The following is a 13,781-nucleotide window of genomic DNA, read 5'->3' as shown; positions in this document are numbered from 1 at the left end:
CGGCTACCCCCTCCACCCCCCAGCCTTGTACTTAGGCAGATGGGTTTTTGAATGTGTGTCCGGGGGCTGTGTGTCACCAAGGCTGTGTCCTCAGGACGTTAAGTCACATGTCCCTGGCTCCGGGGACTCTGGCAAGGCACTGGACCAGCAGAGAACCACTCATTCAGTTGCCCCTTCTGGAAATGTAGGTAATCATTATGCCCAATCAGAAAGGCTGTTTTGAGGATTAATCGTGTAAAAAATATCCAAATCGCCCCAAGCAGTGCTTGACACAGATTACAAGTGTGGTTACCGTGGGAATAATCAATCCTTCTCCAGTCTCACGCAGCCCCCACCCCAGCCCTGCGCGTCACCCCTGCAGGAGCCCAGAGGAGCACACAGAGTCTGAATGTGCTAGGGGACATGAAGATGCTCCCCCCACAGCTCCGTGCAGGGCTGACCATACCTAGCGGGGACACGGATGTCTCGGTGGAGACCTACATGAACAGACGACCTTCAGAACCAAAGCCCATCTCGGACTCCCCCTGGCCTGGGCATGGGGTACTCCTCCCTGCCCCGGGGCACAGCGATGTGCTGGGAGTTGGGGGGCAGGCCCCCAGGATGACCCAGCCTGAGCTGGATCACCCGCCACGTCTTCCCGCTCACCTAGATCTATGGACCAAAGCTCGTCCGGGACACCAGAACATTCCAGCGGGTGTCGCGCTGACACAGAAACGGACCGAGGTCCTTTCCCTCCAGATGCTGTCAGTCTGGTTGAGAAGGAGACCACGGGTGGCCCTACAATGCAGGATGATAGGACAGTGAGGGAGTCCTGTGAAGATGAAGGTCAGTCCAAGGAGACAGAAGGCAAACAACAGTGGCCGGAAGTCTGTAGAGCCAAATATGACCCCAGAGAAGGCGAGACGCAAGACAAGCCTGTCTGTGTGTCCGTCCCTCAAATAACAGTAACGATTATGTCATTTAAACCCAAAAGGCTGACCCAGTAAGAAATCCCTTTCATTAAAATCGTACCAGCGCCCTGGTCAAAGGAGGAACAGCAGTTCCCAAGGCCACACCCTCACCTTCTGCCAAAACCACATCCACACATCTGTCCACCTGTTGCCGAGAGAACCTTCCAGAACCACAACGAAGACAGGAACTGCCATGTCCACCCAGTTCCACTCATTCTGTTTCTTCTCCCACATTTCCTGGGTGCAGCGACAAGAGACAGGCCCCAAAGGGGACTGTGGAGACCGTCCTTCCAACAGCCTCCACGAGCTGCCCCACGACAGCTCCCCACACGGAGAAAAGAGAACATGAAATGCTTCCCGGTGCTTCCTGATTTCCCACGTCAGTTGGGGGACTTTCAGTGCCCTTGAGGCTCTGTGTTTTGAGGCAGGAGGGGAAGTTGCTCCTTCCAGGCAGTGAATGGCTTCTGCCATACTGAGCATGGGTTCTAGCAGAAAGAAGAATGTAGGTTGCGGGAAATTTAAGGGAGTTTCACAATCTGACCACACGCAATGTCCCCTTAATTCTAAACTCTGGACGTCCCCCTGTGCGAGAGGTGACTTCACTCTGTAAATGGTTTTTTCCCCGATGACTATAATCTAGTTCAGTGGTTTTTTAACTTGCAGGGGTATCTTCTCCCGCAGGGGATGTGTGACAATATCTGGGCACATTTTGGGGTGTCGCAACTGGGGTTTCTTTCCTACAGCATCTAGCGGGTGGGAGGCTGCAGGGGCCAGACTGACCCCCCCCCCAACAAAATACTGCCCGATCTGAAAATGTCAGCAGTGTGAGTGGGGGGAACCCCATCGGCTCTACTGGGTTATAACTCAAACTGTAGCACAAATATCCAGGTGCCCCTGTTGAAATAGATTTCACCTGCAGAATTCCAAATAATGCGGGTAGATATGACAGCTCGGGGAGGTGGAGTGTCCCTCCCCACTCGGTAACTGTGAGCTTCCTTCCAAAGCAGGCAGCATGGTGCGGGGGGGACAGGGGGAGGCAGCCCCGGGTTGGGGCCCAGGGAACACTCCACACCAGCAGAAGTGAAGTCATGGCCGTGGTGAGTCAGGCATATCACTGACACGATGGGACGACCAGGGTACTTTGTCTCTCTGGTTTCCACCATCACTCATCTCTCCAATCTAGTTTTGAGAAAACCATGCAACAAGTACCCCTCCACCCCGACCCCCACGAAGGCACGTTCTTCCAATTTCTGAACAGTTGAGTAAAAACGGTCACAGTTGGCGGGGGGTGGGGGGGTTTGTCCATAGAGACCCAATGACCACACAAATGCGACGTCCTGACTGGGATCCTGGAGCCGAGAAGGGGGTGTGGGGCAGAGACTAGGGGACCGTGAAGCAAGTCTGGTTGGTTAATTGTGACAAACAGACCACACTAATGTAACACGTGACTAATGGTGGGAACCAGCCGTGAGGCATCTGGGACTGTCCTCCACCGACTCCACAACTGCCCTATAGATCAACATCTTCTCTATGACCAAAAGCTCATTTAAAACAGAGAGAACACCCTCCTTTCTCCGTCCGCCTCCGGCCCGCTGTCTACTCCACGCAACTCCGCTAATGTCCGCTGGATGACAACGGGAGGCAAGTCCCAGGGACAGATGTCACAGAGCATCCTGGGGTTTGGGGACACCTGGCATGCACCTCCTTCCCAATGGGTTCCTCGTGAAGGAAACCCCTGCGCGCGTGGGCTGTGCTCTTAGAGCCACAGGCAGCCCCTCCCCCACCGCCTGCAGAGACAGCAGGTAGACGCGAGAGCCAGCGGGAGCCTCCCCAAGTCCCTGCACCTGTTGTGAGTGTGAGAAAGGCAGAGGAAGGAGTTCACAGCCGGGGGTGGGAACAGGTGCTTGCAGTAGGCTGTGCTGTCCACCATCTCGCAGACACCAAGCCCGTGTCCCGTCTCTTATTAATATACCCGCAAGCCATTCATTCATTCATTCATTCATTTATTTATTTTCCCATAAATAAGTTGGACTGGAATTGATGGCCAGCAATGAAGAATATCGCTGGCTGTACCAGGGCATACTTTACCTGAAACAGACTAAGAAAAGGACCCGATTCTAGGTCAGGGCAGGTTCAAAGCTGCAGGCTTCGACGGAGTGAAGGTCAGGGCCAATCTCAAGCCACCACATTAAGTCCTAACAAGCTCAGAATCCTGCAAAGTGGGCATCGCGAACCACCAGTGAAGATCTTTCGAGCCTGATCCAACCCAGGCCGGGTTCTGCCCTCATCAAATACTCTTATCATCTTCCCTTGCTGCTGCCATCCTAACTCTCATCTTCCCAAGAACATTGCCTCAGGAACAATGTCTTCTTCAGAGATAGCCATATGACCCGGTGCTGGACACACTGTCCTCCACACGCTCCCGAGCACTTAGGGTTAAACAGCAAAGACCTGAGTCACGTATACGCATTCGTTCCTAATAACCACGGGTCCACTCACTCCTTCCTTCATTCAACGGATTTGAGAAGGTCTCTGACTTCGAGAAAAGCCTCTGTTCTTCGGCGTTACAGACCTTTCCACCAGCACTTCCTGAGGTTTTCAGAACTAAGCTCATGCTATGCAAATATTTGGTCCCAGCCCCGCACTCAGAGCTGACGGCCAGGACCCCTTTCGAACTGATGTCCTGTGGGGAAAAGGAACAGAAGAATGGGGGGTTGTGAGAGAGAGCCCGCCTTCTTTTCTTCCTCCAGACACACAATCAGGTGATTAGAGACCTAGGTTGCTTCTGAAATTGGCTCTCTCGGGGGGGGAGAAACGGGACAGAACCGGAGGCGAGAACATGAAGAAAGGGCCCGAGTGCCGTGGGATGCTTCAGTTGTTCACTTGAAGGAAAACATTTTCTGAAATAAAAAGGGATCTTTAGATGTCTAAGGAATGAAAGCATTTGCTTTTCTTCTTTTGTGGAGGTTTGCTTGGGAAGACAGCAGCTGCGGGAGGGAACAGGATTCCTAAGATGACAAACAGTCCCACCCAGCTTCTCTGCTTCTTCGCTGTTAACACGCACACCTTGCACGCACACACCCGGACACATATGCATACTCATGCACACACTGACACACATGCACACACCCATCCCTGCACACACCCATGCACATACACACACACTTGCCTGCACGCGCGCCACATATGCACACATTCATGCGCACGCATATGGGCACTCCCACCTATACAGACATGCACACACTTGTCTGCACACACACATACACACACTTGCCTGCACACACATGCACATATGCACACCCTGCACACACCCATCCACCCACACATGCACATGTGCACACCCGCCTGCACACACAGGCATGCAATTCCTTGCCCATATCCACACATATGCACACCGTGCACACAGATACTGTTTTAAACTACCCTTAGTGATGATTTGCAGGACAAAACTGGATTCCTAGAACCGAAGGCCTGTGCAGTAACCACGGTGTCACCCTCAAGTCGCAGGCACAGAAACAGCTGATGCAGTTACTGACTGTCTTCTAGGAGTCAATTGTTACCAGCAAAGAGCTCAAATGGTGGGGAGGGCTCCCTCCTGTCGGTGGCACTTAATTTAGCCCCCCTCCTGTCCCTGGTCATCCTTAAGTGACTGTGCATATCCAGCTGACACGTGACCTATACGACATCAGGCCACCCCTGACCATGTTAGCATGTCAACACAGAACGTCTAGAAACAAAAATCATGCACTCAGAGAAAAACACCCAAGGATGCGTGGCTGGAGCGTGCAGGGTTATTAGGACCAGATGCAGACAGAGCAGAGCAGACCCAGTCTAAGTATTTGGAAACTATGCTAAATTAGTGTGAAATGGACTTCATTAAAAAAGATACAGTGTTTTATTCTTTTTTTTTTTTTAAGATTTTTATTTATTTATTTGACAGAGAGAAATCACAAGTAGGCAGAGAGGCAGGCAGAGAGAGAGGAGGAAGCAGGCTCCCTGCTGAGCAGAAAGCCCGATGTGGGGCTCGAACCCAGGACCTGGGATCATGACCTGAGCCGAAGGCAGCGGCTTAACCCACTGAGCCACCCAGGCGCCCCGTTTTATTCTCTTCTAATTAGAAGAATTCAAACTCGATGCTAAGAGCATGACCGGACACGCGTTCACCTCCAGCCATTGTCACAAACCCCTAGGACTCACTCGTCATGAAAGCATTTCAAGTTTGCAGCCAGCTCGTCCTTACTGCTGCTCAGGGGACAGAAAGTGTCCCACCTCACCGGGGTCAACACACATTCATGAACTATCAATTTCACTATTACCTGCACTGAGAAACTGAATCTTTTCTTTACAAATTTCTAACTGGCCAACTCTGAAACAAGTACACTTTTGCCACGCATTCAAAATTCTTCAAACCCTTGACGTCTAGGTGTAGGGCGACCACATCTAGGAGTTTCAAAATGTGTTTGTTTCTGCGCTTGCAAAGATCTGGACTCCTTAGATGACACGGCTCAGCAAAGTAAATTTCTGCTGGCTTTGTGGCAGCTTGCCAATGACGGAGCCGTCCTCAGGACTCCGCTGCCCACGTTTTAACGTGCGATGGGTAGTCATCAGAACAAAGCCTGATGGGACACATACGACTGCCTCTCCAAAAGACTGGAAACAGATACCATCTCCTGGAGATTTGGGGTTTTCACCCTGGGTCTAGGAATTCAACAACCAGCTGCTGGCAAACGTACAGGATGGCAGAGGGTCCAATTTCAGGCAAGAACAAAGCTCTCCTTATTCCAAACCTTTGGTTTCTATCAACAAAACAGTTGCCTCCATAAGCAACCATCGCCACCAAGAACATTCTATAAGACCGTCAATCCTGGAAAAGCAGAGCACAAAGCCAGCAAACCGTGCACAGAGTGTGTGAGCAGCTGAATCCCAGGCTGATTCCAAAGGACAGAAGGAGAGCTAATGAGGCCTCAGCCCTGCCAATGTGTTTCTGTGGCCTAAATCCCCGGGGGTTAGTCCTCTGATGCATCATCAGGCCAAGCCAAAGGTCTGTACCTGCCAAGAATCAGCCACGTCCAATCATTAGATTAATGTGGTGCATGGGTTTCTGTACCTTTAGTTAAGATTAAAAGGTCACAATCAGCAAAGCGTAAATGTGCAAGGTACAAGCGAAAGAATGATTCCTTTCTGAAATTCCCCCACCCCTTAACAAAAACAAAGAGAAAGGAGAATAATGAAAAAGCAGATCTGAAGCCCACAGGGAGAAGGACAAGAGACCTGACCCTCGGGGCATGAACTTTAAACCCCACATGGAAACTGTGTGTCACGGACAGAAACATCCTGTCTTCTGGGGTCATCGCAGGTGTTGTATGTGGCATGTGAAATCAAGTTCCGTGTTGGGTAACAATGTCGTCAAGATGCTTTTAGGAAGACCCAGTCACACGGATGCCCAGGGACCTGTGCAGCAAAGCTATCTCGCGTTTGAAACAAACAGAAAACGGTTTCATGAAAATCCCGTCAAGCCAAAGCCAGGAGCTGCTCTCACATATTCCCAGAGTGATAAGGAACCCATTTTTCCCCCAAAGTGCACAGTACTCCTCTTAAATGTCTCGTCTTTGGTATTTTCTTATGTAAGCTACTCAACAAACGCTACGGTAGATGCTTCACACATTATGCTCTTTTATATTTTGAACACTGAGCTCTATTTCCAGAGAGAAACAAACTAAGGGAGTTCGATACCGTATCATACTTAGAACTCACAGGCTGGGAATAGATCTGAGTTGGCAGAACTATCCTCTCTCCTTCAGACAACTGTTGGAATCCCATTTGCCGACGCGACTGTGAGCTCTTGGACTCCCCGAGGCGCAAAGGGCCCAGCGGGACCCCCCACATTCCTCAGACTTCCGATGAGACCCCAGGCTCAGGTGGGGGCGCAGATTCACATCCCCCGAGCTGCTCCGGGAGGGTCTGGCTTATCCTGGACATCAGAACGTCTTTACCACCTAACTGCCAGCCCACTGGGAAAGAGCAAACCTTTCTCTCCATCCCACCCTGACAAGGGGCTTTAGGAAATTCAGAAGGCGTCTCACCTCTGGGGGTGTGAACGCAGCTCTTGGGGCCAGAAAGTGGGAGCTGGAGGCGTGGGGACAGGTGCTCCAGGGACTCACCTGAGTGTGAAGCGATCGGCGCTGCAGTTTCGGGACACGGCCACGGGGAAGGTGAGCACGTCGCCCTGCCTGGCCGTGTGCGCCGAGTACAGGATGGCCACGTTGCTGTCCAGACGCAGCTCCCTCAGCGCCTGCCGGCTGCCCGTCTGGTAGAGGAAGACACTCCCGATCCTTTGCAAGTGGGGCACGGCCTCGTCCAACCCGTCCTTCCCCGGCCGGACGGCATTGCCCTTCCGGACGTCGCCGCCCGCACAGTCCCCGCGCGCGTCCCCCGGCTGCACGGAGTAGTAGAGCTCCACGGGGCTCCCCTCGGGCAGCCCGGGCGCCTTCTTCCTCCCGGCCACCACGCTGGGGGGCCCGAACCAGGCGGCCAGCAGCTCCAGCTCAGCCACGCACAGCCCCAGGGCCCCCTGCAGCCGGCAGCCGGCCCGCACCTCCCGGGTCTCGCGGAAGGCAAACAGGCGCAGGCACGGCAGCCTCTCGCCGGGGCTCGGGGCCGCCCAGTCCCGGCCCAGCAGGTGGAACAGCACCTGCACCTTGGGCTGGCTCAGGTACACCTTGTCCCGCAGGATGTGCGCCTTCAGCTTCCAGTTGAGGGAAAACTTGTTGGTGAATCCGAAGGGGCTGGAGGGCAGCATCAGGTCCTGGGGCACCACCTGCTCGATGGAGAAGGGCCCGTAGCTGGCGTTCAGCACGGGCAGCCGCTTGGCCTTGTAAATCAGGAAGGACTCCACGCGGGACTGCAGGCTGGAGTTGCGCATGATGTCCTGGTTGGCCTCCTTCAAGAAGAAGGACACGTCGGCGTTGTTGATGTGGTAGGTCACGGGAAGGTAGGTGGGCAGCAAGGAGAACCTCTGGACGCTCTCCAGGACGCCGCGGCTCTCGGTCACTGTCGGGAGGGAATCGGAGCGCAGGCGTTAGGAACCCAGGCCTGTGCTAAACGAACCATACTTCCCCCGTCTTCCTACCCCTTGTCACCCATCGCCATCTTCATCCCAACCCTGCCACTGTCTCCAAATCTTCTTACATGATCCACTCATCCAATTGTAAGTATGTTGCTTTTACAGTGGGATGCTGCCTACGACGTGTTCTCTTTTTGCTAAAAGGAGCGATCACCCAGGATTAGGGAAGACCTCAGAGCACACCAGTGTCAACAGAGGAGGCTGTCCCTGTTAACGCCACCAGACAGACCGAGACCAGGACCAGAAAAAACTTTCACAGCAAGGGCGCTGATGCTCCATCCACATCCCACCCGACCCTTTCCGTTCCACGTCCCATCCGGGACACACACTCTACGTAAGGACACTCCAGCCACCAGGAAACAATAAAAGACTTGGGGAGAAGGTGAATGAAGATGGGCGTTCATGGGGCGCCTGGGTGGCTCAGTGGGTTAAAGCCTCTGCCTTCGGCTCAGGTCATGGTCCCAGGGTCCTGGGATCAAGCCCCGCATAGGGCTCTCTACTCAGCAGGGAGCCTGCTTTCTCCTCTCTCTCTGCCTGCCTCTCTGCCTACTTGTGATCTCTGTCTGTCAAATAAATAAATAAAATCTTTAAAAAAAAAAAAAAAAGATGGGCGTTCACAATCACCTGAGTCACACACGCCCCTCAGGGTTCAGCTGAGACGAAAGCCCAGAAGCATGTGCTGGAAGGACCCTCTGGGAGGGGACCTGACCGTGTCCTGTCGGGCCCCAGTGTGTCAGGCACGCACCCCGCATCCCCAGGAGACATGCCTTTTTCATTACACCCGTATCCTCCCTGAAAGCTATTTTGATCCCAGAGCACAAAAGGTAGTCTTTTTTTTCTCTTACTGAACATATCCCTCCATCAGAGGGGGAGGGGGGAAAAAACAAAACTGCTATTTTTACAGTATGCCTTATTTTCTGTAAGAATACCACAGACATAGAAATTACACAATGCAAGAACCAATTTAACGGGTTTTAGAAATGGAAATTATTGGCTTTGGGAACACTGACTTTCTAGGCACAGTTCCACAAGCCGCACAAAGCCCTGCTCATTAGTAGCCCTGTGATTCTCTCTGGTTATTCTGCAGTGAAAGCAACCGGGGCCCTGACCTGCATTGTGCTAACCAGCTTCAAAGGCCCCCGGGAACACCTGTTCTGAGGCTTAAAGCCCACCTGAGTCCAGACCCCAGCAGCGGCTATCCCAGAGTGCAGGAGAGAGTGAGAACTCCGAGACAGGGGTCCCGTGCATGGCTTTGCTGCATACGCTCCCAGGTGACAGGCCAGTCCCTGAACCCTCTGCCTATCCCCCCAGGGCTGGTGTGCAGTGTGAGGGCCCGTCCAGGGCATCGAAGCCCCATCCAGCTGCGACACGGCAGGGCGTGACACGCCAGGTTAGGGTCCAGGCTAACCCTAACCGAGTCCTTCCCCAAGGAAGCAGCCAAAGTCTGTGTCGTGCTGAACCGCTGGAAACTGTAAAGGAGTGAGCCGTTTGGGCTGACCTCTGCGGTGATTCCGTGTGGTTTAACCTAATAAATAGGAATTTCTTTCCCCAAAATCAAAGTATCAAAGGTATAACCAGATACCAGATAACAGGATGATGTTTTTGAAACTTCCTGGAAATCACTCCGGATCCGTGTTTCCTACACTCCTGTACTTGGCAGTGTGAGTTTTAGTGAAAGCAAAGAACCGGGGTGGGTTTTCTGCTAATGTTCTGCACCTTATGCTTCACGGTTTCCCTGGGTGCCCCTCCACCCTGCCACTCCCCAGGGGGCCTTATGAAGTCACTTCTCCGGAATGCTTCCCGGGACCGGTCCTGGGTCCTTTGCTCCACGTTTTCGCAGTCCCTAGCAGGGCGCCTGGAAAATACCAGGTCCTGAATAAATTTTTTTTTTTTTAATTTATTTGACAGAGAGAGATCACAAGCAGACGGAGAGGCAGGCAGAGAGAGTGAGAGAGGGAAGCAGGCTCCCTGCTGAGCAGAGAGCCCGATGTGGGACTCGATCCCAGGACCCTGAGATCATGACCTGAGCCGAAAGCAGCGGCTTAACCCACTGAGCCACCCAGGCGCCCCTGAATAAATATTTGATACATGCATGAACGGATGCATCGACAAAGGAATCATGACATTAATATGACAAAGAGCGGATTATATTATTAAAGCAGGATTTGGGATGCTGTGTTCTCTCCATCTGTCTATAATTAGAATCCTCGACCCCATCAAGAGCTCCACGTAACTATAGATTCTCCGCACAATGAGAACACTAAGAAGACCAACATCAACGACACTGTGTCTCCTGATTCTTAAAAATACACCTGGCTCAGAACAACTGCCCCGAGCCATCTCACACCGGCTTCTCCTTCATTCCAGAAAGTGCCAAGACCAAACCGTGAAGCTGCAAATCGTTCATGATCCACACTAGACACTAAGACCGTGAGAAATCTCCCATCCAACTCCGGACCCCTACTCCTTAAGGACACCAATCTTAATTGTGCAACTGATTACATATGCCAAGGACAATGACCCTGGGTCTTCTGATTTTATTTGGGAAAGGAATAGGGGGTCATTGCAAACATCCTTGAAAGGGAAGTCATTTCTAAGCTTTCTTGCACAGATGGCCCATTTGTCTTTTTCCTGGTATCTGACATCAATGTTTATTGCTTAAAAGGGCTCCAGATTGACCCAAAACTCAGGGTATTTACTTATACTTCCTTTATTCTTTTTTTTTTTTAAACAAAATAATGGCAAAAAAAATGCCAATTCTGTTCCACAATGCATAGAACGGACTAAGAAGCAAAACTCATTACCCTTGGATCCCCAACAGGGGCAGCTCTTATAACCTACAAACACCAATTCTACATAAACATGAGGAAGATGTCAGATAACCAGTAAATCTCAATTAATAACCCATTAGGAAAAAAAATCACATTTGATTTCGAGGCCACGGCCTTAAACACTAATCTGAAGGAAAGCGGTATGTTCCCATCTTAGAGCAATTTAGTGGCGTTGGAGAGATTTTATATTAATTTTAGCATTTTTGAAAACATAATTATTTCCCTAAACAGTACTTTTACAAAAGATGGGCAATTTGAGGACCGACCTTTACATTCCCCCCGGGGCCGACCAGAAAGCGGAACCTGAGGGGATGGGGTAGCAGGCACAGGATTCTCGCCTGTGTTGAACGTGAAGTTTGGGATGCCACGCAGAAGCCACAGGGATTCCTGAGAGGACACACGGGACACCACGTGCAAAAAAATACGGCACAGTTAAGGCTGCCCGCTAAAGTACAGGAACCCAATTAAGTCTCAATTTCCAATAAACAGAAACATCACAGGGTCATGTGTATAAGAGAAAGTACATAAATTTGTTGTTGATTTGAGATTCAAATGTCCCCGGGAATCCCGTATTTTTATTTGCTAAGTCTGGCAACCCTAAGCATGAGGTCATAAAAAGAAAACAGCAGGCAGCTTAGAGGAACTCCCCTGATGTATCTAAGAGCAAAATGGTGCTGGGGCTGGTTGGTAACTTTTGCAGTGAGCTGAGTTCAAAGACCCACAAGGAAGCCTGGACACCTGCACGGAAAGCTCCAAGGAGGTGTCTTGCTAACAAGGAACAGGAGGTGTGACATCGCCTCCCTACACTCCGGGGATGGGTCCAGGCCAACCCTAACCGAGTCCAGAGCCCAGGAACTTTTGGGCCCTGGGTCCCCTGCTGGGAGTATCAACAAGCCCGATTCTCCTCCACAGGGCTCAGGGCTCACCCTACAAGCCGCAGGGGCACGGCACGGGAACACAGGCTCAGTGGCCCCTCCAGGTGGATGCTTGTTGGGAACTCTAACAGGAGCAAAGGAAACCAGGGACGAAGAGAACACCCTCTGTTCTGTGAAGGGAAATTGCACCGCAAAAGACGACCCTAGTAGAAGGACAGCAAAAGAGAAAAAGCAAATAAACAAAACGCAGAAGAAGAATGGGACCTCGTCACAAAAGGTGCCAAATAAAAGGAAAACATTTAAGAAGGCATTCAGGAGGCAGGGGAACAATATAGCTTTGCAGAATATTCACCAAAGAACATGGATATGCATTTTACACGGAACAACTTTCAAGCCCTCCACTGTCCAGACCATACAGGCTCTTTGTTACTTCTGATGCAATAAAGGGTAAGAGGAAAGAAAACCTGACAGTATTAAAAGTAAGGGATTTAAAATGGTTCCAGAGGCAATAAAACAGATTTGAAAAAGCAGAAAATTGAATTTATCAAATGAGATGGGGAACTTTGGAAGCTTTCCCTAAAGGTAAATGTTAAAGACAAAGAAATAAAAACAGCGGGGGCCAGGCTGCCCACTCATGAGTCACACATCGGTTGTTCAACAAAGACAGTGGGGCTTCTTGGGAAGATACCAGAAAAACCCAAAAGCAGCATCATAGAAATACAACAGAGAAGAGAAAACATTCCTGACTGTAAAAAATAAATATTTCACCGAATTCCAAGAGAACAGAGAGCACCACCACTTTAGATCTCTCCTGAGGACACTTTTTATTACTTTCTTCCTGAAGAGTTGACACGATGTTGTGTTGCTTTCAGTTGTAACAACGGTGATTCTACAAGCTTGTCACTCCTGTTGCACTCGCCACGAGTGTGGCAACAATCTGTCACCAGGTAATACTATACGAGACATTTGTTAATGTCAACAACAAAAAGAATTATTTACCCTTGAGGAGATCACATCCCTCCAGACCAAATGAAGATGGCTTCACTGTGCAGAAGAGTCTAACTCGTTTAGAACAGCGAAGCCCCAGGAAGCGGCAGCCAGCCTACAGGAAGGAGGTTGATGGGGAAACCATGCAGACATGCATGTTTGCTGTGACCTTGCCCAAGGTCAGCAAGCATCAGGGGTGAGAAGAGGTAAAGGTGGGGGGAGGCAGTAAAAGGCAGATGACTTTACAGAGAGCTGCACCCTACAAGACCCTGGGGACTCCAGAAAGTTCCGAAAGCCACAGACGAGATGTGCCTCCAGGAACTTGGATTCGAGAGTATTCAAGATGACAGACCCAAATCAAAGTCCCTAACTGCCTCAGCTCACTCGCCTTGCCCCTTCCCACTCCTGAACACAGATGGTTACCCTACACAAAGACAAATAATCAAAAGTCCGTGCCTCCTTCCCTCCCAACCACACACCTAACACATCTTCAGCAGGTTTCCTGCCCTCCACCTAGAAAACAGAATTCACCAGAAAGGAACCCTACAGGAAATCGGTCAGACCCATCTTTGTATATATACTTATTTATATCTTTCTGTGTACAAATATAAATACATACATGTAAATATAATGTATATATAGATACAGATATGTAAATATAATGTATATATCTCGATATGTACACAAATATAGATATATATATAATGAGTCCCTATCCTTGACAACCTTCACCAAAAACCCATCCTTGTCAACTATACCTCAACTGAAAGAAAAAGTCCTTATGTCCCAGCAACTTTCTGCCTCAATCGTCTACATCAGTTTTTTCTCCTTGTGAACTGGTAAGTCCCTTTAATACTAAAAATATTGTAATGCTTCACATATCACGTTGAAATAATGCTATTTTAAAATAGAGGGTACTCAAACTATAAAAACAAACACCCTGGGCTTCAAATCCTCCCCTACTTACCACCTCGTCTCTCCACTTCTCGTCATATTCCTAAACACGCCCATATCC

At 50.5% G+C, this 13,781-nt stretch overlaps 1 protein-coding gene across 1 annotated transcript in view; it reads right to left on the bottom strand.

Moving 5' to 3' along the window:
- The window catches only part of TMEM132D (transmembrane protein 132D), a 603,276-nt gene that overhangs the window by 429,228 nt on the left and 160,267 nt on the right, over window positions 1–13,781 (bottom strand). The window contains exon 2 of the mRNA XM_047698327.1: window positions 7,112–8,000. Coding sequence (XP_047554283.1) covers window positions 7,112–8,000 — 889 coding nt within the window. The remainder of the gene's footprint in view (window positions 1–7,111; window positions 8,001–13,781) is intronic.

The sequence above is a fragment of the Lutra lutra genome, chromosome 12 (genome assembly GCF_902655055.1).
Source record: "Lutra lutra chromosome 12, mLutLut1.2, whole genome shotgun sequence".
Classification (NCBI taxonomy): Eukaryota; Metazoa; Chordata; class Mammalia; order Carnivora; family Mustelidae; genus Lutra; species Lutra lutra.
This window is presented reverse-complemented; position numbering and strand designations above follow the sequence as displayed.